The sequence below is a fragment of the Setaria italica genome, chromosome VII, assembly GCF_000263155.2.
Source record: "Setaria italica strain Yugu1 chromosome VII, Setaria_italica_v2.0, whole genome shotgun sequence".
Classification (NCBI taxonomy): domain Eukaryota; kingdom Viridiplantae; phylum Streptophyta; class Magnoliopsida; order Poales; family Poaceae; genus Setaria; species Setaria italica.
This window is the reverse complement of record NC_028456.1, coordinates 24,490,176-24,517,977: the sequence shown is the minus strand read 5'-3', so window position 1 is coordinate 24,517,977 and position 27,802 is coordinate 24,490,176. Positions and strand designations below refer to the sequence as shown.

General features: G+C 47.3%; 6 protein-coding genes across 6 annotated transcripts in view; 2 read left to right on the top strand and 4 right to left on the bottom strand.

Annotated features, from left to right (window-relative positions):
* The first annotated feature begins 839 nt into the window (after window positions 1–839).
* Window positions 840–2,871, top strand: LOC101772233 (transcription repressor MYB6). The gene is made up of 3 exons (XM_004978069.2): window positions 840–1,130; window positions 1,657–1,786; window positions 1,921–2,871. Exons 1-3 carry the CDS (start codon window positions 986–988, stop codon window positions 2,465–2,467), a joined length of 822 nt encoding a protein of 273 aa, XP_004978126.1. The 5' UTR covers window positions 840–985; the 3' UTR covers window positions 2,468–2,871.
* Window positions 2,872–4,901: 2,030 nt separating this feature from the next.
* Window positions 4,902–7,188, bottom strand: LOC101764531 (glutaredoxin-C6). The gene is made up of 4 exons (XM_004976115.3): window positions 6,992–7,188; window positions 6,134–6,222; window positions 5,336–5,434; window positions 4,902–5,188 (listed from the first exon to the last, which is right to left on the bottom strand). Exons 1-4 carry the CDS (start codon window positions 7,090–7,092, stop codon window positions 5,085–5,087), a joined length of 393 nt encoding a protein of 130 aa, XP_004976172.1. The 5' UTR covers window positions 7,093–7,188; the 3' UTR covers window positions 4,902–5,084.
* Window positions 7,189–8,246: 1,058 nt separating this feature from the next.
* On the bottom strand, window positions 8,247–8,759 carry LOC106804425. Its single transcript, XM_014805493.1, has one exon. The coding sequence runs from the start codon at window positions 8,757–8,759 to the stop codon at window positions 8,247–8,249; it is 513 nt and encodes a 170-aa protein (XP_014660979.1).
* Window positions 8,760–9,599: 840 nt separating this feature from the next.
* Window positions 9,600–15,024, bottom strand: LOC101764125 (isocitrate dehydrogenase [NADP]). Its single transcript, XM_004976114.4, has 15 exons — window positions 14,580–15,024; window positions 14,442–14,485; window positions 14,216–14,325; window positions 13,466–13,503; window positions 13,314–13,391; window positions 13,129–13,182; window positions 12,951–13,052; window positions 12,776–12,861; window positions 12,597–12,700; window positions 11,720–11,788; window positions 11,527–11,642; window positions 11,321–11,355; window positions 10,958–11,100; window positions 10,696–10,818; window positions 9,600–10,119 (listed from the first exon to the last, which is right to left on the bottom strand). Exons 1-15 carry the CDS (start codon window positions 14,857–14,859, stop codon window positions 10,020–10,022), a joined length of 1,482 nt encoding a protein of 493 aa, XP_004976171.1. The 5' UTR covers window positions 14,860–15,024; the 3' UTR covers window positions 9,600–10,019.
* A 5,035-nt stretch (window positions 15,025–20,059) lies between these two features.
* Window positions 20,060–23,411, top strand: LOC101771038 (protein trichome birefringence-like 2). The gene is made up of 5 exons (XM_014805492.2): window positions 20,060–21,420; window positions 21,531–21,723; window positions 21,797–21,990; window positions 22,074–22,232; window positions 22,312–23,411. Exons 1-5 carry the CDS (start codon window positions 20,060–20,062, stop codon window positions 22,652–22,654), a joined length of 2,250 nt encoding a protein of 749 aa, XP_014660978.1. The 3' UTR covers window positions 22,655–23,411.
* A 152-nt stretch (window positions 23,412–23,563) lies between these two features.
* The window catches only part of LOC101762918 (diphthine methyltransferase homolog), a 4,631-nt gene continuing 392 nt past the window's right edge, over window positions 23,564–27,802 (bottom strand). Inside the window, 1 exon segment of the mRNA XM_022828534.1 lies at window positions 23,564–26,951. Coding sequence (XP_022684269.1) covers window positions 26,232–26,951 — 720 coding nt within the window. The 3' untranslated portion in view covers window positions 23,564–26,231.

Below are 27,802 nucleotides of genomic sequence, written 5' to 3'. Positions count from 1 at the left end.
TGCGTCGGAAAGTGATCGCGATCGCCATCGCTACAAGTACGATTGCCATCAAAGCGTTGTTTGCACTTGCTGGGCCAGGTGAAGAAGAAGCACCACTTGTTGAGTTGTTGCAGATGCAGTTATCCACGCGTCGGCTTTCTAGAACCCGCGCAAGGTATTTGTTTTGTAATGTGTTTCTGGCGCCCAGACATGGGGACACCTAGGACCATGCCAAGCTAAAGATCGAGGTGGCAAAGGTGAAGCTGTATGCATGCTAATATATGCTATCTTGGGACACAGACACTGAATGCTGCCCATCCCTAGCAAACACTCTCCCCCGTATTAGTTGTCTAGGATAGTATATGCATGGTGGTCAAAGGCAGGAAATATTGTTAATTGTTTTGAAGCAGGAAACTAATATTGTTAAGGAGCTGTGCACATACTACAGGGTACACACATGCCGTAGAATTTTATTCAGGTCTAACTCAGACACCATTTTTTTCTTTATCACATCTTTAACTTGGTTTGTAACTTTGTATGATCGGTAGAGGACATTATCTAAAATTCTAAGGCACTCTTTGGTCTTTGCACCTGGCCCCCAGGACATGGCGCTTTCGCGCCAAGAAAAATAAGCACGCGGTAACTCTCGGCGGGGCGCACCACATGACCCGATCGAGATCGAAAATTTACCGTCGGGTCCGGGGCATTTCGGGAAACCCAGCTCGACAGAAGAGCTAGTAGTGGAGCATGGAACTCCCCTGACAGCGACGCGGGGCTTTGGCGAGCGGCAGGGGGAATGGAATGGATCCCCGCCGGTGCCCGATATATACGCGGCAGCGGCTCACTCGCCCCGTGCCCTCCTCACTCATCACCTCCGCGGGACAGGCAGAATCCGAGCAAAGGAAAGGCTTTTGCTCGCTCCCCTCCGGCCTCCGCTGAAAGCAGCTAAAAACAGCAGGCCCTTCGAGGCAAGAACCCCCGAGCTGAGCTTTGTGTTGGGTTGCCAATGGAGGGGGAGCCGCTCGGCTGGGGACGGCAGGAGGTGGACGGGTGGAGGAAGGGCCCGTGGACCAGCCAGGAGGACAAGCTCCTCGTCGAGCACGTCCGGCAGCACGGCGAAGGGCGGTGGAACTCCGTCTCCAAGGTCACAGGTACGGTTGGTGGCTTGGTGCTGTCAATTTGAAAATCGATTGCGCGAATTCTCTTAACTTTTGTTAATATTGTTGGCGATCTGCTTGTTTGATTCCGATTGTACTGGCTCTTTTCACCAACAGTAAACTTTACTTCGAAAAAACAAAAACAAATAAACGGCAGCAACAACTTGCAAGTTGCAAATGGTTGAGAGCTCGCAAGTTGCGGCCCTTGCGGGGTCGTCAAGCACGCAGTACTACTGGCGTACGGTGTGTACTTTAACCTTGTGTTTCGCAAGGATCCTCAACTGGCAACTTGCAGAGCTGTCCCAGGATTCCACCATGCACGATACTGTTTGTCGCCGGGATCCTCAAAACCTTATGTTATCCCTCGAGTGATTTGGTTAGACGATACTTAGATCATGAAAGCCGTCACTTTGCTACCACTTAAAGTTAGCGAATTGACCGGCACCTGTTGGTGCACATGGGTGGCTCAAGCTGTTTGTCTGAGATCCTCCATTCTCCTTTTGGCATTTTTGTGCTGCAGGGCTGAAGAGGAGCGGCAAGAGCTGCAGGCTGCGGTGGGTTAACTACCTGAGACCGGATCTGAAGCGAGGAAAGATCACACCCCAGGAAGAGAGCATCATAGTCCAGCTCCATGCTTTGTGGGGAAACAGGTATAGTAAATTATAGTATTAGCACACCGATCAGCGGCATGATTTTATATATTGGGTGTACTGAACATGAAATAAACAAGGTTCCAATTGATGTGTACTGAAATTCTGCCGACACATGTATCTGTCGTGAGCAGGTGGTCGACGATCGCAAGGAGCCTGCCGGGCAGGACGGACAACGAGATCAAGAACTACTGGAGGACGCACTTCAAGAAGGGGAAGCCGTCCAAGAACATCGAGCGCGCGAGGGCAAGGTTCCTCAAGCAGCGGCAGGAGATGCAGAGCCAGAAGCAGCAGCAGCTGTTGCAGATGGGGCATGTCGTCGCCAAGGACGAGAACGAGGACGGCGGCGCGCGCACCGTGACGGCGGCCGACGACGACGACCGCGGCAGCGCGGTCATCGACGACGCGTGCGCGGCGCCGGCGGTAGCCGAAGCTGCCGCAGGCGGGCACCACCACGAGGATCTGATCATGCACGACGCCATGGACTTCATGTGCCCCATGTCCTGCGCCCTCCTCCTCCACTGCGCCGTCCAGGGCGGCGGCACCGGCAGCTGCTGCGGCTCCACCGCCAGCGACGAGTACGGGTCCAGCGAGGAGGACGGCGCCACGTGGGGCAGCCTGTGGAACCTTGACGGCGTGGTCGACGACGCCGCCGGCGGCGGGCCATGCACGCTGTGGTAGAGAGATTCTCGCTAACCCGTTGCCGCATGCCCTTCGACTAGAGCGAGAGATCGATCGAGCTGATCATCTCGTCGTGTAGGGGGTGTTGGTGCTGGTGGATAAGGACGGGACAACTGCTACCGTACATCCACTCTGCAGCTGCCGGCGCCACAGCTGATGACCCGTAAAAGCTCTGGGGCGCTTTCTATATGGGGGAAACGTACGTACACAGGAGAAGTTTTTTCCCGCTATATATAGCTAGCAATTAGCAAAGCTCTGTGATCCTTACCTGTAAAACTAAGGGGATATGAGGGTGACAAATTACCCAATTCGATATTGATTATTTCCAACCATGCATCATGCATGCACGCACCGAGTGTAAAAAGTGTGTATTACGTGTATGAACAATCTCCAGTTATCACTAATGAGTCAGTCGTTATCTGATTTTTTTGAAAAAAATCACTGATGAGTCAGTGCACCTGCATTATTCTGTTCTAGCAGTGTGCTTAGCATGCATGTGGAGGTCTTTTCAGGAGTTTCTTCCACTGCCACGCGTCACATTCATCTCTTTTCGCAGCGTCTAAGGCTGTGATTGGTAGGCTGCATAGGACCAAGCCTGGCTAACCTAAGCCCATGGACAGCCCAAGCCCGGCTTCTCCTACCATTTTGGCCCGTGATTAGTAGAGTTCATAAGAAATTTGGCCCGCGCAATTTTGCGATTGGTAGGGTGTAACATCATGGTGGGCTGCATAATTGGAGTCTATCATGTGGTGTTTGGTAGGCTGCATATGTTGAGTGGGCTCACTAGTTGCACAGCCCAGGTGAGTTTACCGTTCTCACTGCCCTATCACTTCTTCTCCCCCGTCTTCTCTGTCTGGCAATCTAGCTCCTCCTCTTCCCCTACTCCGATCACGCCTTGGCTGTTGGCTCCCCTCACGTCCTCCGATAACTACGCCTCGGAAACCAGCCTCGCGTCGCGCGCTCTACGAAAACCGCACGCCGGCCGCGCGTTCCCGAGGCGATCACATCTCGCTTCGGAACGTTAGAGAGCGTGCAGGATACCGTTAAGCCCCCCAGCGACACCGAAGCGCCGGCGCCGGGAGCAATGCAGAAGGCCGCGTCGTGCCCCGCGCCGTCCGCCGCCGGCCTCCGCGAGGAGGAGACCGACGATGGCTGGGTCCTCCTCCGCGCCGGCGGCAGCAGCGACACGGCGGCCGGGCCGGGGCCGGGGGCAGGCCGCCGAGGCCACCGCGGCGCGGCGGGAACAGGCCTCCAGGCGGCCAGCCGCCGCCGTTCGACCCCGCGCCGGACGACCTCGTCGGCCGGTACCTGCCCGCGCGCCGCGCCCTGCGGTGCGGCGACCTGCCGCCGCAGATCCACGACGCCGACGTCTACGGCGCGCACCACCCGGCGTTGCTCGCCAAGGTCCACCCGCCCGCCAACGACCGGCCCGAGTGGCTCTTCTTCGTCTGCCGCGGGCGGGGCCTCGGCGGCAATCGGAGGGCCTGGCCCGGGGCGTACCGCCTCGCCAGCGAGGCCAAGCCCCGCGGCGCGTGGTACTGCCACAGCTTCCGCTACCACGAGGACTCCGTGGAAGCCAGCGCCGCGAGGGAGACGGAGTGGCGCATGGACGAGTACGGCGACCGCGGCGCCGGCGGGGCGTTCGACGTGGTCGTGTGCAAGTTGTACCCAGCGCGCGGCGGGGCGCTCCACAGGAGGCTCCTCCTCCGCCTCGACGGCGCGGGGCGACGCGAGGGCGCCGACGACGTGAGCCCGCAGGTGCTCGTGCAGCTCTACCTCGCCAGCCTCGGCGTCGGGGACCCGCTGCGGTGCCGCATGCACCACGCCGCCGACGTATGCGCGGCGCACCCCGCGGTGCTCACGTCCGTGCTGCCGGCGGCTAACGACAGGTTCGAGTGGTTCTTCGTGGCGCGGCGCCCGCGAGCCGAGCACGGTGACGATGGCAATGGCATAGCGCCCCCGCGGAGGGCGGTGCCGGGGCAGTACGTGCTGGCGGCGCGCTACTGGAGCGTCAAGGACGGAGAAGGCCGGGAGCTGGGCTACCGGCGCCTGTTCCGGTACCGGGAGGACGAGGAGGAGGTGGTGCGGTGAACGTCGCGGACCGTGTGGTGCATGGAAGAATACGTGTTCGGGCCGGACTTCCCGTACGGCGAGCACTGCGACGACGAGGAGCTGGTCGTGTACAAGGTGTACCTGAGAATGGACGGAAGCAGGACGCTTGATTCGTGCTGGCGCGGACGACGTTGATTTCGTAATACAGTATAATGTTCCATTGCAGTTTCGCGCTGGGAACTGCTTTGTCGATTGTCGTTGCCTTCGATACTCATTTTCATGGGATCAGTTTCGACAGTTCTGCAGGGTTAAAAGCACTGAAATGCAGTCCAGGCTCAGCATCGATCCCATGGCAGATGCACACATATTTCCAGCAGAAAGATGAACATCACAACGACAGCGGACTTCATAATATGAAATTCATTACTACTAGAGCAGGCATGCAACTTGACTGATGTCTGGGTGGTTCAACACGGGGACTAACAGTCAGCATAGTACTTGACACTTTGATAGCATACAAGTCCAGCACCCCTTATTTATAGCACAGGAAAACTCTCACGTCGAGCTAAGCAGTGGTGGTGGTGGTTTTTTTTGAGGTAGAACCGGCGATCGCTCCAGCCTCAGTCAGCAGCGGCACCAGCTTCCCATCATTGTTCAGTGCCATGGTATCTGCCCAAAAAGACAAAACATGTCAGGTAACTTCAGACAACCAAATGAGTATAGGTCGTTTTTTCCACATGTATACAGATGCATGGTCACAAATTAAATAGAGGTTAAACAGATTGATCTGCAATAGTAGAAGGAAAAATGGCTCACCGTCGCAGCCACCGATATGCTTCCCACTGATGAAGACATTTGGGACAGTCCTCTGTCCAGTCCATTCCTTGAGAGCATCCTGGAGCTCAGATCCATCACCTAAAGTAAAACAGATAAATTCAGTAAGAGTTTGTTTGCCCCAAACCCCGTGACGATCATCAATATGCAGAGTCCAAAGTCTGAACTATGAACTAAGAGCCCCAGGAAGATAAATGTTTGTCATGAGTATACACTTGGCATTCAGCAGTACTGCAGGAGATGGTGGTGCTTTGTAATTGAAGACAAATATTTCACCATTCAGTGTAAAATATGTTATGCTCAAGCAATTGAAACAACACAACATAGATATGATTCTGATGGTTACAAACATACCATTTAGCAGGGTTTTTTCTTTAACCGCCGGCAAGAGCTCTGCTTGGCTTATATTAATAGAGAAAATACTACTTAGCAGCTAGCACTGTATTTGTCGGGTGATTCATTCTTAGTTAATTGCCAATTGCCATAACCGATGTTTCTTTACCATCTAACCAAACAATCTAATCACATTAAACAGCACCAACTTTCATAAAAAAAATCAACTGTCCCAAAATCGAATGATGGTGCTGCTATACTACATCCTTCATCTATAAGCCCTTGTAACCATTTTATATCTCAGCAAAACCATACGTGAGAAACATCTGAAGTTTATAAATATGCCAAGCTAGCCATCAGCAATTAGTAATATGCACCATGCCTCAAGTCTAACTAAGAATTGCACAGTGAAATGTGAAAAGAATAAACAAAATTAAGAGCACTCACTTTCCACATCCAGCTCAATGGCCTTGAAGGTTGCCCCCAGTTTCTCGAACAGCTGCTTCACACGGACGCAGAAAGGGCAGTAAGACTTGCTGCATGTAACCCGAAATAACGATCAGCCACAGAGCAGGGGAAGATACTTCCAGACAACAAAACTAAAAACCCCATCTTCCATTGCAGGATGCCGTGAAGTGTGAACCTCAACACTTCAACAGTAAAGATAGCAGGACCATCAAAATTTTTAGGTCATGTTTGGAAGATGGGGGGGGGGGGGGGGGGGGGGGGGGTGCCTTAGGAACTGATGCAGCCAATTCAGCTGCATAGAAACTTCTAGCACAAATTTGAACTAACCCTAAGGATTTGAATCACATCTCCCCTTTCCAAACAGGCTTTGAAGGGCTGGGGGGCAAGGAGCTGGCTAGGTAATCCAAGTAATAACCCCCATATCAGTTTTCGAATCCCTTAGCTGAAGAATTTCAAACTTGCAAACATGATTTGGTTCTATCCAAATAAGATAGGTACAGGGTACGGATTCAAATTCTCCACTTTCCACAGCGTTCAGCAAATCTGCCAGGAATTGCGTGTTAAAACATCCGTAACGAAACCGACATCTCTAGAGATTATAGATTAAATTAATCTCCTTGCATCACTCTTCGAAGATAGGGATGAACAGCGAATATTCTCGCGGAGAACGAAAAAAGAAGAAGAGAGGAATATGCTCATCTCATGGATGGTAAAGGAGGGCTGATAATAAAATTCTCCAGCTCCCCCTTTCCCCTTTTTGATTTCCTTGCAATTATTTCCGACGCCAAATCTAGCAGCACTCGTCAATGGAGACTGGAGAGATGGGAAGGAAGAGACCTGAAGACGACGACGGGCGCGGAGGCGACGATCTCCTTGGCCTTGGTGAGCGCCATAGCTCTGGATTCCGGGCTTGAGGACGAAGAGGAGGCGATTCCCATCCGTGCCTCGTCCGCCTCGACTCGTATATAAGGCAGGGGACGACGAAGAGAGGCGCCGGGGAGGTAGTTGGGGTTTGGGAATAAGGATTTTGGCACGCTGTGCCTGTGCCGTGTGCGAGTCTCTATCCCGATGACCACGCTGGCAGCTTGGCACGGCTCCCTACGGATCCACGAATCTAGCCCCGTTTGGAGCTAGCGATATGTTTGGTTCTAAACTTTCATTACTCTCCTGACCAAAGTTTAATCCTCCTGTTTGATTATAGTGATTAAAAAATATTAAATAAGTTGAATAAAGATCAAACTACCCCTAATTATTGCTGCACCTGCCCTTCTCCCTTCTTCCGTGCCAGGTAGCCCCTCTGCCCTTATGCTATCTCTACCTCCCTCACCGCCGGCCATTGTCCAACGATGGGACCCCACTGATAAGCTCGCCACCGCCCTCCTCACCCTTCGCGCCCCTCGATTTGGCCCTACTTGAGCTCTGGCGGCCGTCCTCCTCGCGCCCCTGCCGAGGAAGGAAGTTTGTTGCCGGGCGCCGTCCTCCTCTTAATTTGGGTTGCTCACCTACGATTCAAGGCTGCCCACCATCGAATCGCCACCCTCCTGTGGCCAAGGTCCTTCACCGCCCCTCCGCCGACCCTCCCGGGGGGCGGGTGGCTGGGGGCGGAGCGGGGGTCGGGGCGGGACGGGGTGGGTGCCGGGGAGGGTGGGGGCCGGCGGCGGAGCGTGTGGGGTAGGAGGGAGGCACGGTTCATTAATGAGGGGTACACCCTATCCAATGTCCCTTTTAGTCCTTATAAGCAATCCTTGGGGACTAAAGGGTTAAATTTTAGGGATTAAACTTTAGCAACTTTTAGTCATCCTGTTTGGCAATTTAGGGACTAAAAGTGACTAAACTTTAGTCCCTAAAATTTAGCAGGGCAAACCAAACAGGACCTAAACCTGTCACATCAAATATTTAGATACTAATCAGAAGTATTAAATATAGGTTAATTACAAAACCAATTGCATAAATGAAGGCTAATTCGCGAGACGAATCTATTAAGCCTAATTAGTCCATGATTTAACCATATGTCGCTATAGTAAATATGTGCTAATTATGGATTAATTAGGCTTAATAGATTCATATCGTGAATTAGCCCCGGCTCATGCAATTAGTTCGTCACCACACGGTCGCGGAAGCGCCGTATCTGTTGCTCATGGTGTGCGTGCTGGATGAGGGCCACCACACGATGTTTGTCAAGGCTATCAATGTCAACCTGCTGACTCTTTTCTGCCTCGCCCTCCTCGTAGTATTGGATACGCGGGGTGCCAAAGGCCACATCAGATGGCAAGACGGCTTCTAAGCCATAAACCATGAAGAAAGGAGTGTAGCCGGTAGCCTGACTCTTCTGTGTTCTTAGGCCCCAGACGACATGGGGTAACTCGCGTAGCCACTTGGTAGCGTATTTGGACGCGTCGTCAAAGATGCGTGACTTGAGGGACTGGAGGACCATCCCATTTGCGCATTCAACCTGACCATTGCAACGTGGGTGCGCTACTGAGGAGTAGTACACGTCGATGAGGTTGTCTTGGCAAAACTCCCAGAACTCGGAGTTTGTGAACTGCGCACCAAGGTTGGTTATGATTCTATTAGGCACTCCAAAGCGGTGCATAATTTCTTCCATGAACTGAGCTGCTTTGGCCGACTCAATGCTAATGGCAGCCTTGACCTCGATCCATTTTGTAAACTTGTCAACTGCCACGAAGATATGAGTGTGGCCCGGAGCGGTTTATAAGCCTGATAGTCCACCAGGAGGTTACCCAAGTGGTTGATTTGTAGGTGAGAGTGATTGCGAAATCAAGAACTCGAAGGTGATCACGAGAATACAAAGGGGGACACGAGGGTTTTAGACAGGTTCAGGCCTTCGGAGAGTAATACCCTACGTCCTATACGTTGGATTGTATTGCTTGGTATGAGATTGGATGAGTTGTCCTCGGAGGGTGCCCTTGACCGTCTTATATAGGCTGACGACCAAGGATTACAATTCGGTTTGAATCTAATCTACTTGATATTTACATGGAAAGCAATCTGAGTCGGACTACAAAACGTATTCCACAATATCCGATTAGATTTGGACAGCTTTGCTGCCTTGACATGTACTCCAAGTAACTTCACGTTCTCGACCCGCATGTCCTGATCAGGCGGACCCACTTATCAAGTCCGGCCAGTATCCTGGTCGGTGGGGAGTAACTTCACATCCTCAACTCGCACGTCCTGATTGGGCGGGCCTACTTGTTAAGTCCGACCAGTATTCTGATCGGTGGAGACCGATGCGATACCCATATCCCTCAACGGATACTGGTCGGTGGAGACCCATAGGGTACCCATATCCGTTGAGGGATATAGAAACCATCACTGTATCCTATATAAAATACGCATACATATTTGGGTAACTGGCAATGAAATGGTAGTAGTACTAGCTGTTTGCCGTATATTCGGAACATATGTACTTGGATCTAGATTGTACACCTTGCAACTCAAGCGCGTATTCAGAAGAGCACCAAACTCAAAGCTCATGCTCATGCAAGTATGGTCAGATAAAATTCTGGAAAATGGAAAAAAAAACATACTGGACGGCTAAACTAGCAACATGTTGTGTTCAATGTTGCTTTGAATTCGTTGATCTTTGGACCATTATTTACCAAGCCATGAAATGTTTGTATAATAACCGCAAAAAAAAAGAAATTTTGTTTCTGAGATCCATCTCGTCACCCCGATCAAAATGCGCGCCGAATGCACAGTGAAACTGTCTCACTCGGTTTCAGACTTCAAGCTCAAGATTACACCGCAGCTGATGTCTGAATCTTCCCTAGCAGTTGCTGAGCGACAGCGTCAATGAACTAATTCACAGTGAACATGGCTCACTCGGTTTCAGACATCAAGCTCAGGATTGCACCGCAGCTGGTTCCTGAATCTTTCCTCGCAACTGCTGAGCGACAGCGTTGATGAACTCTTCGGTGCTCAGGTAGAACTCCCTTGTTACCCTAGCAACAGAAAAATATTCATGCCCACGAAAACAACAGCTAAGGTAAAAGAACACGGCAAAGACAACAAGCGACAGAACAAACTGCTGTGAACAAAAAAGATTCTTCAGTCTCAGACCAGGGGAAATAGCAGGATCCTACCCAGCTTAATCATCGATACAAGCTTACAAGTTCATTAGACTCGTCTTTATTGCTTAGAAATTCAGAAACAGAGCTGTAGCCATGATGACACAATTATTGGCTACCATATGGAAGCATGTTAAGAAAATATCAGAAGCTAGTTAAGCACAATCATGTAGAAGATTTGGTCGAAATCATGTTCAAGAACAAGCACTGGACAATATGGATCATCAATAATAAAAGTATTTGGTCCTGAAAGCTTTTAGCCATCACAATAACACAATATTGGTGCTTACAGAGTCTAGCTGTCATCATTTAATTTGATGAGTGGTCCTTAATATGCTACTATCTTTTTATATCCATATTGATAAGTTTCAACACAAAATGATATCATCCATGGAGCATTAAGGTTCTCAACAACATGAAAATACTGAAGACAGACGTAAATCAGCTTACTTGGGGCCATGGATAAGAAGTGCAAGGTCCTTCGTCATTTTGCCAGATTCCACAGTTTCAATACATGCAGATTCAAGTTTCTGTGTAAAATCCAGCAGCCTATCATTTTTATCCAGCTTTGCCCTAAACAGACAAATATACCGTTATTACATTAGCAGATACACCATATCTGAGAAACAAAATTAGCAGGTACAAAAGTAGATGAACAAACACAAACAGAATATGTGTAAAATTCATCATTTACTCCAACAAGAGTGATTACCTGTGTTCTAGTCCACGAGTCCAAGCAAATATAGAGGCAATACTGTTGGTACTCGTCTCCTGCCCCTTCTCATGTAACCTGAAATGTCTTGTGACAGTCCCATGAGCAGCCTCAGCCTCCAATGTTTTCCCATCAGAAGACAACTGTAGAAAAGAATATGCTATTTAGCGATCTAATATAATAAAAGCAGATTAGTGACATCTATGCAGCCTGGTGGTCTAACTCACAAGGTTGTGGCATTTTTGCCATCGGTTTAAGTCCCAATTCCCATTACTTAAATGTGAAAATATGCAGCTCATCCAAATGTGCAAAAATAATTTATGCAATGGGTTCGACAGCGGTGCAAAAGATAACACAACGTACCAGCACTGATGTCATCAAACCCAGCGATCCAAAACCTGAAACAAGCATTCATTAAGAAAAGTAAATTGATAAGAAATTGGAAACATGGAAAATAATCATACAAACCTTGGGCCAGTATATTACACTATGCAGTTTCTGTAAGCACATCATCTCAAAAAATAGCATTATATCCAAATTTTCAACAACAGGAGAAAACTTGTGCAAACCTTGGGCCAGGAAATCGCTCTGCACGTCTCCATCATAATTTTTGCATGCCCACACGTACCCACCCTCACTTTTTACAGCGTAGGCTACCATGTCGTCAATCAACCGATGCTCATACCTACATGCACCATGTAAAGTTGTTTGTTGTTCGAGAAAAAACTATCATAATCAAAATCTGGATAAATCAGAACAAACCATATTGAGTTCTCCTCAAACTTCTCCTTCCAGTTCTCTTCATATACCTCCTGGAAGATGTCTTTGAATCTACAATTCATTTCAAATTTGCAAGTGTCAAGATTGGACTGGTCTAGTATAACACGATTAGCTGCAGTGTAAGTTAACTAGTTTTATTGAATAAGAAGGCAACCAAACAAAAAAAGGAGCAATCAGAATACAAATCATGGAAAACTATTCTGCTCCCTGTCTGAACCCTAATTCCCCCCAGACTCTAGTCTGTAGGTTGCATAAAGGCTAGGCAAAGAGCAACTTCCGGATAGATTCAATAAAACTTAAATGCAGCAGTAGCTGTAAACTGAGGGAAAGATTGTAACCATAATCCGTTTGCCTACAGACAATGGTCCATGGTAGCACAATTGTGAAGGCACATGCTTGCTGGTCACTCATGTCAGACAAAATGTTTGCTCATTCACAGTACAGACTTAAGAGAATAAGACTTATTATGTGTACATTGATTTACGTTCATAGAAGTATCAGAGAGAAAGGTTCTTGGTACTCCTTGAGACAGTAACGGAATGCATAATAACACTGTGAACAATATCAGGGGAAAACATACTACAAAGGCCAAAGCATGGCAATTCCAACCTGCCATCATATTTTTTTAGTACATGTACCAAGATAAAGCTTCATCGTTATTGAAGCTTCAGCAGCTAATATATGCAGGGATGCACATCACCATTTTTTTTTGGCAAAGTACCATCGAATGCAAAACATGGAAAGGCATTCTAGCCTCCCTCTGAACCCGTATGTGGTAGTCCTTGAGGCGACAAAAGAATGTTTAATAACGGCAATAATGTGGATTGCACTACAAAGATCAAAGGATGGCAATTCCTACCTTCCGTCGTACTTTTTTAGGATTGTGTTCTTGGTGCTGAGATAAAGAGGCCATTTTTTGGAAAGTGCCATAGCCATAGAAGATTCAGCAAAAGCCCTAATAGACTAAAAAGTGAGAGGAAGTTAGAATAGCACTCAAAAGAGAAGATAGCAGAGTGTCCTATTGATGTTCCACCGTACCTCATCCACGTTATACATCGATAACGCCACACCAGGTCCTTTAAAATCATAGACATCCAGCTCCACCGGCTCAGCCCCATCAGGCACTGATTTTGAGTAGCAACAAGGGAAAGATGAGAAAATTGACATAGCAGATTTTTTTAATAGAACTAAATAGTGGTCAAATTGAGCTCACCAAATACCATCTTGAGCTTTCCTGGACCATTAATAATCATATCAGTTGCTCGATACTGGTCACCAAAGGCGTGCCTTCCTATGCAAATTGGTTTCTTCCAGCCTAAAGAACACAATTTTATTAATTCGGCAACTTCATTAATTGATGTATTGAACATGTCATACTGTAACCTACTTACCAGACAGTATACGTGGGATGTTTTTACACAAGATGGGTTCACGAAAAACAGTCCCTGCATGCCACAGTGAGAAATTGTTAAAAGAAAGAATGCCAGAGTTTAGCTATCATGATATAGAATATTTCATATAATTTTCTAGTATGTTAAAACAACATTTCTAGAATCAGAAAGAGCAGAGAGTAAACCATTTAGAATATTTCTTATTGTGCCGTTTGGGCTCCGCCACATAGACTTGAGTTTAAACTCTTTGACTCTTGTCTCATCTGCATTTAAGTAAATGCACCTTAGCGCACAACTATATAATTGAACATGGGAAGTAAAAGTTGAAGGGACTTACCAGGCGTGATTGTTGCGCACTTAACAGCTACATTATACCTGTAGAGAGCACAAAAGGAGATCTTACATATGCAACAAGAATGTACAAAATGATTTTATGCATAAAATGGCATCATGACACGCAAAAGCCAAGTAGAAGTTCAAAAGACGGTCCAGCATAATTCTGAGATGAACTATAATTTTATGATCAGCTCCAGGATATTAAGGTTGTTAGGCATGGTTACCAGAACAACAGCGGAAGAGTTAACGGTTTAACAATCTTGATAGTCAATCAAATCAACAGTGAATTAGTGATTGGTTGATTGATAAGACCACCAGTATGTGTAAACTAGAAATGAGTATACCAATCCTACATTACACAATGAAGATGAAATTAAAAACATTCAAGCACCTTTAGTATTGCCAAAAAGCAAAGGTGTGTCCTGCCATTGAGAAAATGCACCCCCCTATAGCTATTTGATAGACTCTTCACGGAAAACCATCAGGTAAAAGGAAATACGGAACATTAAACCAAACACCTTAACGTTAGTGTTTAATCATCTCTGACGTGAGAGTGAACAATACATCCACGATTATGGCATATGCATGAAGAAAAAACAATTGTCAAGTCAGCTACTAGATTAGATTCACCATGAAAAGCCCTTGGCCCTTGTTCCTAACTGGTTTGGAGACTAAGGTACCAACAACAATTAGCTTCACATCGGTCCCACTGAAACCCCAAGGATGAAAATAAGGGAATTAATTGACTTACTTCAATGTAGCCTCAGCACTTTCGACGGTGACCTCATCATTGGTGGCGTCCCTGTTGAGAATCCCAAGATCATAGTACTTCACATCCAGCTCCAGGTACGGGAAGATGAGCTGCACACGGTCCAATTCCATCCCATCCAATTCGCATCAGCAAACCACCAAGTGATCAAAACTACAATTTACTAGTGATCGATAACAGCAGAAAACAACATAGGAATTCCACAGACCTTATCCTTTATCATACTCCATATGACCCGCGTCATCTCATCCCCTGAAAGCAAAACAAGCAAAGCAGCAGAGTCATCATCCCCACCGCCTACGCCCGCGCGGCACGAAGGGGAGAGAAGGGAGTGGACCAAACGTACCGTCCATCTCGACGATGGGGTTCTGGACCTTGATGCGGCCCTGCTCGGCCACCACCGCGGCGGCGGCGGCATAGCACCGGAGCGAGGCGCCGCGGAACACGCGGCCGGCCCCGGGGACAGGGAGGCGGCGCGCCGTGGGGAGCAGGGAAGGGAGGCGGGCGCCGCGGGCGGGGTTTAAGGGGAGCAGGGCTTTGGCCGCGGCGGCGGAGCCGGAGACGGAAGCGCGAGCCATGGCGGGGGAGGAGGAGAGGAGGCGGTGGGGCAGGAGCAGATGGCACATCCCACGAGCCGGGCGCGAAAAGGAGCACGCGGCGCGTGGGAGGCGTGCCGGTGAGGTGAAGGGCGGCGCTGGCGTGGGTGGCGACGGCCGGGCTGGCGTGCGTCGCGTTGGTTTTTGTTGAGCCGGCGGGGAGGAAAACGAGCCGCGGTGCGGTTGCCTCCTGCTGTTGGTGCGTCGTTCGGATAGCCGGATTTCGTTGACGTGCTGATTTTCGTCAGTTCGTGCGATAACCTAACCAAATTCGCATTAATTTGCAACTCCTTCAGTTTGAAATCAAGCGTGGCTGACCACTGCCACGCACTATTTCGGTATCTAAAATGAAATGGGAAGAGCCAGCAATTATCCTATCTGTTGTCTACCTACCCTGACAGTTCGCGAGTCGTCATCAACACGATAAACAACCGCGGTTCAGCAACAAATCGAACTGGAGGTTGCTCCACACAGACCACAGTCGAAGCAGTTCAGACAGAATCATTTCTACACAAACGCTCTGAAAATGGTAACATTCCAACATAATCGTAACATTTTTATACAGGATAAATATCATATAGGACCATGTTGATCCAAGACCAGCCGGAACAAATCCACATACAAAGTAAGATAATCAACACCAATATATCTTATTAACAGTACACTAATGCTGGTTGCCAGTGGTTTGTGTTCCATTTCACAGCACAAGAGAGAAGGGACATGAACATCAACTGCTCTGCGTCTGATACTCAGGTGCGTAGAAACTGAAGATACTATACAAAGGTTCCTTCAATTGAGTGACATCCAAAATAGGATACCAGAGAACGGCTCCATCAATGGAATGACATCAATAAATAGGACCCAGACAGGTACTAGGAAAACTACAGCAAAAGATTGCACGGTCAGCATCATCTTGGTGAACCAATGTGCGAACCAGCTTCACCGCCTGAAGTGCTGCAAACAGAGATCTCTGGTCAGACATAGCACTAAAAACTAGCAAATGATAGCACGAAATGATACTGCACTTTTGAACATAATAGGCCACCAGGAAATTATTTCTATATCACTTACATCGTCCTGACCACGAGCTTCCTTCAGTTGCTCCGATAGCTCCTCCCTCACTTCCTTAGCTGAAAAGGAGAGAAGCTCATCAGTTTATAAGAACATAACACTCAGATAACAAAACAAGATGAAACTAGCACTTCGATGGTCAGATTTAGAATGGCAACAAAACCAAGTCATCAGTTGACATTCCACGGTACTTTGGTCGAGTGAGAAAAAAAAGGGGAGGATTAAGTCTGGACTGGTTGAGAACATTACCTTTAGACGATAGGCTCTCAAGAGTTCTGTTGGTCTTCACAGCGAACCTCTGGAATGCACGGCTGCAAAATATGACGTCTGACTGTAAGAACAATCAGTAACCAAACAAGCACCCCACAAAACACAGCAAATTGCAACCATGAAAAATGTACCAGTACAACCAAAACAGAAAGTACATCACTCCCTCCGTCCCAAATTATAGGTCATTTTGGCTTTTTAAGATCCATATACTTTATTATGCACTAAGATATACCCTATGTCTAAATGCATAATAATATCTATGCATCTAGAAAAGTCAAAACAACCTATAATTTGGGATGAACGGAGTATTTTAAGAGACAGACTAGTAGAATATAGTTCCTCGACGTCCAGCAGCATCAAAAGAAATTCTGCCCCGGATAGCGAGAGGAACCATTGAGATTTTTGCTTCACCTTCCAAAGCTCAGGAACCAAAAACAGCTCATGAGCATGAACCAAGAGAAGCAGAACATAATAAAACCATAGCACAGGAATTGAACCAAGAGAAGTGGCCCTAGCAAATAAATATACCATTAAAAGAATCAAGCATATACTAATTCATGACAACTCAGTCCCTTAGATGTTCTTTGAATCAAGCGATCATTCCCGCAAGAATCATCACAGGTCTGTAACTGTGTAAGGACTCATCACTGTTATCACAAACATCACTGTGAATCTAACCATTAGAAACATAATCTGCTCATCAGTACCCTAAACATAAGGACTCATCACTGTTGTTATCAGTGACACATCATGCCAAAGTTAATTGTCACCACGAAAAAGACCCATAATCAAAAGCAGGAAAATAAGTTTTACAGGAAAATAATCATGGTTCAGACATCCAAGGAAGGATTTAACAGCATTAGCTCTCAAGCCTGGCAGGGCGAGAGCTCTTGGGCGGCTACTGCGAATGTTGAGAAACAAGCCTTAGCTTTATCATCATCACCATGAGTTGAAAAAACAAGACCCATAATCAAAAGCAGGAAAATAAATTATGCAGGAACATTATCATGGTTCAGACATCCAAGGAAGGATTTAACAGCATTAGCTCTCAAGCCTGGCAGGGCGAAAGCTCTTGGGCAGCTACTGCGAATGTTGAGAAACAAGCCTTAGCTTTATCATCATCACCATGAGTTGAAAATACAAAATTAACTAAAATATAATAGAGTATATAAGCACAGAGACCGGCTCCGCAGACAGACAGAGAAGGTTCCTATCAACATTTGAAAACTGGAGTCATGGCATCAGGCCCAAATTTCATTCTATTATAGTTGACAAACTAAAGCCATATAAATTAACCAGCTGTACTATATAAACCCTCAAATAGGTCTCAGCATCCTACCCGGGAACTAAACAAATCTGTGACTCAGTCCCTTAGATGTTCTATGTACCAAGCGATCATAACCGCAAGAATCATTACAGGTCTGTTAGGGCTCATCATCGTCATGGCATAATTCAAAAAGCAACATCAACAGCAGAAAACAGCGCAATTTAAACAAAAACTGCAGCTAGGTCCATTAGATTATTTGCATCAAGAGAATCGGCAGATGTCTGTTAGGGCTCATCGCCATCGTGGACACAAATCAAGAGCAATCCAGGAAAAACGAGTATCGACAGCTCGAAACTATGTTCTAACAAAGTCATGTATGTAAGAGCCGAGCGGTGCCCTGTTCATGGTGAATCTCCGAGGGCACACGAGAAAAGGGTCGGCCCAAGATACAACGGGATTATGTGGCTTCAAGGGAACGAGTCCGTTGGGAACCGATCGGGGAAACCGATCCTCCCAAGGACCAGATGACGAAGCGCAACGACTCGCATCAAATCGAGTCAAACCAACATCAAAATCGGAATCGCGCGAGGCGACGGTAGATGGATCTAAGGATAGGGCAGGGACGGGGGAGGGCGGAGAGGGAGGCGTGCTCACTTGTTGGCGAGGCCCTCGACGAGGAACTCGTTGACGACGTAGCTCAGCGCCCGCCCGAAAAGGTTGCCGCCGGCCATGGCGCACGGGAGGAGGAAGCTTCCGGAAACGGAGAGAGCGAAGGCGGCGGGGTCAGAAGGAAAGGTGGGAGATGGGGCGTGTCTTATAGGAGCTGCCGTTAGATTGGGCAATCTGGATGCGGGAGTTTGGGGGATTAAACGGCTGGGATTCGTCAATGGGTTGAAACCCTAGAGACCGACGGTGGGGCCCTGGGCTGCGTAGGCCCGTGCTACGCTCGATTGGGCTGGGGCCGAAGATTTATGAATGGACCTATTCTAACGACCGAAGTGTGGATGGATCTTCATTCGAGCTACAAGTTTTCTTTCAAATTGCAATTAAAAGATCCAAATAAAAGTTAAATTTAACCTCTATTTTGAAGTTTAAAGTGCCAAAACTTAAGTCGAACTTGTTCTTTCTTTAGTTCAAAAATGTTGACATGCAATTCTAAGTTCAAAAATTGACACGGAAGTTTCGACAACTAGTAGTCCAAATTGTCAAATCTGAGTTGAAAGTGCCAAATAGATGTGCAAAAGGCTCTCCAAACATTACGGCCATGTTAAGGGAAGAGGTGAGTCCTCAAGGTCTTATATTCGTGCCTAATACTTGTTCTTCTTCGCTCAATTCAAAATCAGGTATTATGCTCGTGTTTGGTTCTTTCTACCAACATGCCAGATCAAATTTACAAATTGGCGATCCATGTTTGCCACGTTTCAGTTCTAAAAAATTAATGATATGCAGGTTCCACGTTTCATAATTCTTACTCATATTTTTTGGGCTTGTTTATAGTGCACTCTGGTGTTCTATGAGCAACACACGATTTTTTTTTAGCCGTTAGATGCACATCCAACGGCTTTTCTTCATCTTCCTCCTCCAGCAAGCACCAGCCGGTCCTCCTTTCTCCAGCAGCAGCAAGAAGAGACCGCACCTCTTTCTCCTCCGAGCTCCCTTGCCTCCACCGCCGCCTCCGCGTGCCACCGCCTAGCTCCGTGCCGGCGGCGGCACGGAGCTCCGGCGACACCCTACCGCGCCCGCGGCAGCCGCCTCCCTGCCCGCCCCGCTGCCGCCTCCCGCCGCCGCCATCGTCGCAGCCATCGCCCCCGCCCTTGCCCCACCCACCGGATGTCCTCCACCGCCCGTCCGGCGGCGCCACCGCCGCCGTGCCTCGCCGCCCCCGCGCCCGCCACCTCCGCCGGTCCGGCCTACCGCCGGCGGCTTTTCCTCTAGGGCCGCCACCACTCACCGGCAAGGAACCCCCAGCCCCGAAAACCCGAACCCCTAACCCTAGACTCGCCGGAGTTGTCGCCGGAATTGGGGAAGAAGAAGCTCCTTGCTACTGCTGCCTGAGCATGTGCATGGAGTAAAAATCGGGTGCTGGACGTAGCTGAAACGCTCGAGTGTTGGTTAGCTTTTCCCTATTTTTTGGCAATAACTTGGTCTGGTTGTGATCCAAACACTTTGTTTCACTAAATTGCACAAAAAGTTGGCCAGGTCACAAAATCAAACAACGCATTTTAAACGCAAATTTGGCATATTTAGGCCACAAAATTCAGTAAGGCGCTCTCGTCTCTCCATCTCTCGATCTCTTCAGTATGCATGTTCCCAACTTCAACTTCAAAACTGCATGCCCGAACGGGCCTCGATCCGGATCCACGCGTCCTTTGACTGCAACTGCACCTCCCTGCCTACTCCCGCCGGCGTCCTAGTCCTTCTCGCCACCTGGACGCCGCCATGCTCTGAGGAGGAGGAGTCGAGATCCGATCCATCCGGCTGGGTTCAGTTGATCCCTTCACTTCTGTTGACTGTTAGTTACATGCGGTTGCTTGGACAAACTGCTCGTCTCCTTCGTTCCGGCCTCGCCAATCTCTCCTTCGCCGAGAACGGTCAGTCGCGCCGATCGCCGCGTACCAAGCAATGCCAGGGTGGAAGAAGGCGTGGCTGTCGATGCTGGACCGAGCAGGCGGCGGCGGCAGTGGCAGCAGCGGGTCCCTGCAGGTGCACGTGCAGGGCCTCCACTCCCCGTCCTCCTCCTCGTCTTCCCTCGCCAGCTACAAGCGGGGCGGCAAGTACGGCGTCGGCCACGTGAGTAGCAAGGCGGTGGTGGTGGGCTGCTTCTCCGCCGTGCTCGCGCTCGCGCTCGGCTTCTTCTACGTCTCCGTCACCAGCGGGCCGGCCGCTGGCGACTCCTTCCCCTCCCCGGCCGCCGCCTCCTCGTCGTCCTCGTCGTCGTCCGGGATTCTCCTGTCGTGGCTGTCGTCGAACACGTCCACGACGTCGCCGAGGAAATCGCTTCTTCCCCACCCTCCCATTATTCCTCCTGCAGTGACTGCGGGCGGCGCTGCTGACGATGACCAGAGCGACGCGCGCAACGCAACGGCGGCGTCGCGTCGCGTGCAGAGCAGCGCAGTGGGGCACTCGTCGGCGTCGGCGTCGGAAGTCGGCTCGGGGCAAGCGACATCGGTATCCGGGCAGACGGCCAACGCGCAGGGTCCTCCCCTGCAGGGCGCCGGGAACGCCACCGTCGGTTCCGATACCGAACCCGCCGGTAACGGCACCAGAGAAGAAGAGCCCCAAGTCGAAACCGCAACGGCGATGCTGCGATGGCGAAGGACAGAGACAGACGGAGCCAGTTCTTCCAACAACTCCGTCGTCGGTGCTCCCGGTCAGATAGCGAGGAACACTGACGTCGCCACCGGCAACTCAATTGACGCCGGGACTTCGAGCCGAGAAGAGGTAACCGAGAACGCCGCCGTCGACAACGTGCAAAGCTCGGCACGCCAAGGGGCTCTGCCATCATGGCCGGAGTGGAAGGTGGACAGGCATAGGCCCAGGAGAGTCGTGCGGCGCAGGCACCCGAGGCGACGGAAGGAGGTCGTCCTCCCGGCGCAAGATCTCGTTGCCGAGCAGAGCGACGGCGAGACGGCTGGCGCCAAAGCAAACATGGCCGTCGGGCCAGGCAACGACATGGCCGGCGTGAACACCAGCATGGTCGTCGGGCCAGGGAACGGCGGCGTGGTCGCGGGCGCGAACGCCAGCATGGGCGTCGCCGGCGCCGGCAACACCCGGATCGTATGGACGTCGGGCGTGCAGGACCTGGTTTCCTTCGCCAGGTGCGACGTGTTCAACGGGAGGTGGGTGAGGGACGAGAGCTACGGGTTCTACCCGCCCAAGTCGTGCGCGCTCATCGACGACGACTTCAACTGCCACAAGAACGGCCGGCCGGACAGCGACTACCTCAAGTGGCGGTGGCAGCCGCAGGGCTGCGACATTCCCAGGTACGTGACATTTCTAAACTGAGGTTCTTAACAGAAGTTTATGTGATATCTAGAGGAGATTGTGTTCTTTCTACAATCTTAAGAGATTTCTCGTCGCCTTCTTGCTCCAGGCTGAACGCGACTGGATTCCTGGAGAGGCTGAGGGGGCAGAGGATCATATTTGTCGGCGACTCACTGAACCGGAACATGTGGGAGTCACTGGTCTGCATCCTTCGCCATGGCGTCAGGGACAAGAGGAACGTGTACGAGGCATCAGGGAAGAACCAGTTCAAGACCAGAGGATACTACTCCTTCAGATTCACGGTAAAGAGTTTTGCTCACTACATGAGAACTGTGAATCTCGTCAGTTGTTTGACTCAATGTTACTTCATTGCAGGAGTACAATTGCTCGGTTGATTTCATAAGATCAATATTCCTCGTCAAGGAGATGATCCGTGAGGGTATCAATGGTACTGAAGACGCGAAGCTGAAACTGGACGAGCTAGATGCGACGACTCCGGCGTACCAGACTGCGGACATCGTCGTCTTCAACACCGGTCACTGGTGGACTCACTACAAAACATCAAGAGGGTACATCACACTACTTTCTGAACTGAACACCATCAATTAGTTTCCATCATTCAACCATTGATGAAGTACTTGCTTGTCCACAGGTTGAACTATTACCAAGAGGGCAACCATGTGTATCGCAGCCTTGAGGTTTTGGATGCATACAAGAGAGCTCTGACCACCTGGGCTAGATGGGTCGACAAGAACATTGATTCGAGAAGAACTCAGGTTGTATTCAGAGGATATTCACTATCACATTTCAGGTAAGAAATAGCCATTACACTGGCAGATTGTTGGTACCGTATCTTCTTCTCGTCTGACAATGATAAATTTTTGCCACAGGGGAGGGCAGTGGAATTCAGGAGGGAGATGCCATAGGGAGACAGAGCCAATCTTCAATCAGACATACCTTACTGAGTACCCTGAGAAGATGGTAATCGTAGAGCAGGTCCTGAGGCAGATGAAAACTCCCGTGATATACCTCAACATCAGCACACTCACTGATTACCGAAAAGATGGCCATCCATCAGTGTACCGAACATGGTATGAAACGGAGGAGGAACGGATGGCAGCGGTGAAAAAGCAGGACTGCAGCCACTGGTGCTTGCCTGGCGTGCCAGATACGTGGAACGAACTACTGTATGCTTCGCTGCTCCAGGCAGGCAAAGGTTCATGGAAGTTGTGAGATGATGATTACAAACATTAGGCTTCATCTCTTTACATGCAAATGCAGAAGTTGTGAGATGATGATTACAAACATTAGACTTCATCTCTTTACATGCAAATGCAGAGAAAACAATTACAGATGATTCATGAGGCTCCGGATCTGTAGTTATAATTGGATAGAATTGCAAATCTTGCGTTTGCGGTAGACCCATTACTAGGACAAAATAATCATCAGAAGTGGGATTTTTTTTAAGAATTTTTTCAGTAGTTCGTGTACTGATGTACACGAGACCTCAATAACTGATGTAACATGTCAAATAGATACTGGAAGTTGGGTATCGTACCGCAGGATTATCTTCACATTAGCTTCTTTGCATGAATTTGACTAGCAGCAGATAAGGTATTCCAGCTTTCTTTTTGGCAAGTTTTCCAGCTATTTGACTAGAGCAGCTGGTTTCAAGAGCACTAGAACAAAGGGCTAAGGCTCCTACTTTTAGAAGGAAGTAAAATACAGGTATGATAGGTCATCTCTCTCAGTCTCAGACAGGCCAAAGGGGAAAGTACTTCTCAACCTTGCTTGCTTATAATCTTCTTGCCATCATATTTCAGATAATAGTTTCTTTATATCAACCAGAAGATATTCTCCCTTGGTAGTAATGTATGTATAACTTTACAATTTACAAGCAAAAGCAATAACAACATGTGCTAAAATAATTTGAAACAACATAATAACAAAATACAAATAAAAAGTAGGAATGTCTAGTTGCAGCACAGACCGATATACCATCAACATATCTGAACAAGAAGAATCAAAACAAAACATGCTCATTTTCCACTCCCAGCATAAACAAATATGTTGGAAAACAAGAGAAAAATAAGCTGTAGGCAGCCTGCAGTGAGGGGATTCAAAGACATGCAAAGATAACTATGAGCAACAAAGTATTGCCATATCATTCATTCATAGTAACATGTTTCTGGAGTACACATGAGACAAACATTGGCTCCGTAATGTATATACGGATCCATCACATACACGAATACTTAAGATTATTTGGCTTCCGCCGGACACAATTAGAGATAATAAAAGAAAAACAGGAGGACTCCATAATCCAGATGGAGTTCGCCATTGCCGTCTTGTGACTTGCCGGTTTATGCGTACCTTAGCTGACCACCAGGGAGATCAGGAAAGGCACCACAAAACTGAATGCATCTTGAGGAGGAGCTCAACTTTCACCCTCCATCCTCATTCTGCTTTACTCTCAAGAACCATGTAGATGCTCAAGCCATGCATCATCCATGGTCTATGGGGGATGTGAACAAGGGGAAGGGGAGAGGGCTACTTTATATACCCTGGTGAGGTTGATGATGTCTGCAGGTGATTGTCCAGCTAAATATATTGCAAGAACTGAGAATCTGCATGGTGACATTTTATATTGGCCAGCGCAGCATGTTTTAGTGGAGAAAGGACAATAAAAGTTAAACCAAAGTTTACTGTTTTGAGTGCTCGTTTGCTGGAACTCACACCAGTGCTGTTCTTGCCTCAGCACATGTCAATTCTAACTACATTCCTTCTCCAGATAAATTCCCATTCCACTTGCAAACCTAATGTTATCCAGAAGTATTTTACTCAAGAGAACAATGCATAACCTAACATATAATAAGCTGGACGTCTGCAAACAATAACGATGTAGTGCAATCCACCTCCAGTTCTGAGGGCATATTAGTACAACTATTGAATACCTCTTTTACAACGTATAAAATGTACCTTATCATCTCTGCCATTTGATTTTTATTCATTGTTTCATTGGTTTTTGTACTTTCAGTTTTCCCAAACAGCAGGTAGTAACAAGTTTTCAGTTATGTACATGTAAGTCCCTCACTAACCTGGTACTTAAGTGTCATGAAGTAAAAACTTATCAACAAATGATATTCAACAAGTGATATAGAACTAAATCTACTGACAAACAATAGGGGGGAAATGTTGCCTTTACAAAAGTTAAAAGAGCACTTTCCGCCTTTAGAGCTACTACTTTTAACAACGTAGAGCTAGAGCAATGTGGCCTTCCTGGTCAGCCACTAGCTCATGCTTATCCAAAGCATTGCACTTCCTAATTTTGAAGTGTAAAGTAGAATGGCCCTCCATCTACTTAAATCAGCTCCTGATACGAAGCTATTAAAGTTGACAACATCTCGGTTTCATGTAAGTAACACTCTTGAGTCTCAATTAAACATCCTTAAATATACAGAAATAAATTTAAAAGACCGTCTACATGTAGTTAGTGGATGACTGTTTCCACTAGGACTGAGAGGAAATCACTACCACCTATTGTGGCGTGCCACCAAAGTGGAATTTAATTGCTGAGCACAAGTGGACCACTAACAGGATTTCTGAACTATGGCTCCTTTTAATAGATGGCTGAGGTTTGAAGATAGTGAGTAACCTCTCAGAAATGCACTCAATGAGTGAAAAGGACCAACGTTCCAAGTCCCTGCCACTAGCGACTGGTTACCTTACCACTAGTAACTGAATATGAACATTGTTGATTTCAAAACCATCCAATGTAGGCACTAGACACCAAAGTCCATATTTAACTCAAGTTGCCAGTCTCAGTCAAATGCAGTTGAAGAAAAAAGAAAGTTGAAAAATCAAGGAAAACATTATAAAGCTTGACTGAAGGTCAGTTAAACATATCCACTGCACTTCCAGCTAAGAGAGCTAATCATACCAGCAAAACTTATGCAGCTAGCGCAAGTTGTTTTTAGGCTTGCTATCTATTCAATACACTGAATGACAGAAGTGAATAGATTCATAGCTTAAATTTAGTTCTAAATTTGTAATATTAGAAATCTACATCTGATGTGGTGCAATCTCCTATTTTGTAGGTGATGTTTCATGTTTGTGCACAAACTGGTAAACTGGTTCGTTTTTGCTGGTACAGAATGTTCAAGATAATTCATTTTTTTTCAAACCACAGCCGTTGCTAATTTTCTTTCATTTCAAATGCTATTTTCGGAAATGATAAGTAGATTCAGAGCTGCAAGGAATGGCCGTGTCTACAGATAACAAGAAAAGAAAAAACTAAGCTACTAAGGTGATCCACATCACAAGTTTGAAAAACTTGTACCATACAGAGAGAGCATTCATGATGTTACATTGGTTGCCAACCATAAAAACTGTGTCTGTTTGTACTGACAAGCATTTAGAGACTGCCATTTCTGTTCTCTTGAGCATGAATACACTTGTTGTAATGCAATGAGCATTTCACTTCTTAGTCGTAAGCAGGATAAAAAACACAGATGTAACTGAGCCCGTTGGACCAGAGTCCAGTCAAGTACCTTTCTCCGATATCTAGACCAACACAAACCAAAATTGAAGATAGTTTACCATCGATTAGCATCAAGACTTCAAGGTTTTGCAGTGAGGAAGCTGGCAATCGATGCTAATATCAATGAGCCTAGTTGAAAAAACACATAATGTAAGCTCATGACTACAATAAGCAAGCATAAGTTCAAAGAGCTACCTGAATGAAATGTTATTGGTTCATTCAGGAAATAGCTTCATGGTGTAGTTGAATTGAGCACAATGAAGCTTTTACTTAAAGCTCAGATAGGTTCTCTGGTTGCCACACACGGATAAGGCGGTCATAAAATGAACAAGTAGCAACAACTGAAGAATTTCCATTCTGTTCTGCTTCTTCATTTTTCTGCCAATCCGCACCGTATGCTAAGGACTCATGCTTGCAATATGTTTCCATTACCGTAGCATCTCCAGAACCTACTTTAACAATGGCAAACCCATTGTGCATGCATGCAGCCAATACAACATCTGCAATACTAGGATGATACTTCATCCTCCAGACACCACCTCCTAGATTTATCGATTTCTCGTTAACAGGTTTTGCCATCAATCTCATGTCCCAAACTCTGAGAAATTCATCATAACTTCCAGTAAGTAGCATGTTCCCGTCAAATGGATTCTGAGCAAAACAACAGACACCCATATTATGAGACTTTTTATTTTGGAAAACAATGTTCGATGGGCTTTCTCTCAAGTCCCAGGAACTGAAACAGCAGTCGTCCGATCCACTGTACAGTAAGTGTGGCCTTGTACGATCAAAATAACATGTCCAGACTTCGAATTGATGTGCCGCCCACTGTTCTGATATCTCTAATCGGTCCTCTCTCACAGACACCACAGACAGTGAGCCATCTGATAATCCAACAGACAGAGACTCAGCAGTTTGGTTCCAGTCCACATATAAGCACATTGAAGAAGAAATATCTTCAGCACACACATCCGTGAAGGCAATGCCTGTGTATTTTGGTTACAGAAAGCACTTGAGTTAGCCCTGAAGATGTGCAATAATCATGTTGGACTACAGCAACAACATCAAAGCCTTTCATGTTGGACTGCAGATATGAGTATATGACAAATGTTAAGTGTTTAAACTCTTGGTATGCATGAATTATCCCGAGCCCACATCTTGTCAATGACCAATATAAAGACCAATTCTGTTTTCAAGTACACATAAAGACAAGGTCTGGTCCAGCAAGAAATTATTTTAGGTGCTAAGCTGTGCAAGAGCCCGATATTTGCTTTTATCATTGATCATCTAGAAGTTACCCTTTTTTTTTTTACTCCCTCGGTTCCAAATTATTAGTTTCTTTAGCTTTGTCCTAAGTCAAACTTGTCTAACTTTGACCAAGTTTATAGAAAAAAGTACTAACATCTCTATAACTCCGAATTAGTTTCATCTAAATCCCACGAATATTGATAGTGTATTTGCTTCATATCGAAGAAATTAACATATTTTTCTATAAATTTGGTTAAAGTTAGAGAGGTTTGACTTCTGACAAAACTAAAGTGATTAATAATTTGGAACAGAGGAAGTATGAAGCAATGAAAAACAACCTACAACAGCATAGAGGTAAAACAACTTGTTCTGCATCTAGATAAATCTTTGGTACTGCTTTCAAGCCAAACTATAATCCAAGAGTTATCTTCAAATGAACATTGCATATGCATCAACCATCCGCAAGCTGCAAGCATCAATCATCCGTCTACCAAGTGAACATACTGAGAAACCTAAGCAGTTCAGGTTGCCTTTAGCTTTGAGCTGTCAATGTTATCCAAAATCAAATGTCGGAACAATTCGAGCGCAAACTT

Coding starts and splice junctions, on each gene's coding strand:
- LOC106804425 (XM_014805493.1), bottom strand. CDS start 8,759: ATGGAAGAAATTATGCACCGCTTTGGAGTGCCTAATAGAATCATAACC.
- LOC101764531 (XM_004976115.3), bottom strand. CDS start 7,092: ATGGGAATCGCCTCCTCTTCGTCCTCAAGCCCGGAATCCAGAGCTATG. Junction 6,223..6,991: donor GCGCCCGTCGTCGTCTTCAG/GTCTCTTCCTTC, acceptor GGTTACATGCAG/CAAGTCTTACTGCCCTTTCT. Junction 5,435..6,133: donor CATTGAGCTGGATGTGGAAA/GTGAGTGCTCTT, acceptor GTTTTACTTTAG/GTGATGGATCTGAGCTCCAG.
- LOC101764125 (XM_004976114.4), bottom strand. CDS start 14,859: ATGTGCCATCTGCTCCTGCCCCACCGCCTCCTCTCCTCCTCCCCCGCC. Junction 11,356..11,526: donor GAGCGATTTCCTGGCCCAAG/GTTTGCACAAGT, acceptor TGCTTGTTTCAG/GTTTTGGATCGCTGGGTTTG. Junction 10,120..10,695: donor CTTCTTATCCATGGCCCCAA/GTAAGCTGATTT, acceptor TTCTGTTGCTAG/GGTAACAAGGGAGTTCTACC.
- LOC101772233 (XM_004978069.2), top strand. CDS start 986: ATGGAGGGGGAGCCGCTCGGCTGGGGACGGCAGGAGGTGGACGGGTGG. Junction 1,131..1,656: donor CTCCGTCTCCAAGGTCACAG/GTACGGTTGGTG, acceptor TTTGTGCTGCAG/GGCTGAAGAGGAGCGGCAAG. Junction 1,787..1,920: donor CATGCTTTGTGGGGAAACAG/GTATAGTAAATT, acceptor TGTCGTGAGCAG/GTGGTCGACGATCGCAAGGA.
- LOC101771038 (XM_014805492.2), top strand. CDS start 20,060: ATGCCAGGGTGGAAGAAGGCGTGGCTGTCGATGCTGGACCGAGCAGGC. Junction 21,421..21,530: donor CAGGGCTGCGACATTCCCAG/GTACGTGACATT, acceptor TTCTTGCTCCAG/GCTGAACGCGACTGGATTCC. Junction 21,991..22,073: donor CACTACAAAACATCAAGAGG/GTACATCACACT, acceptor GCTTGTCCACAG/GTTGAACTATTACCAAGAGG.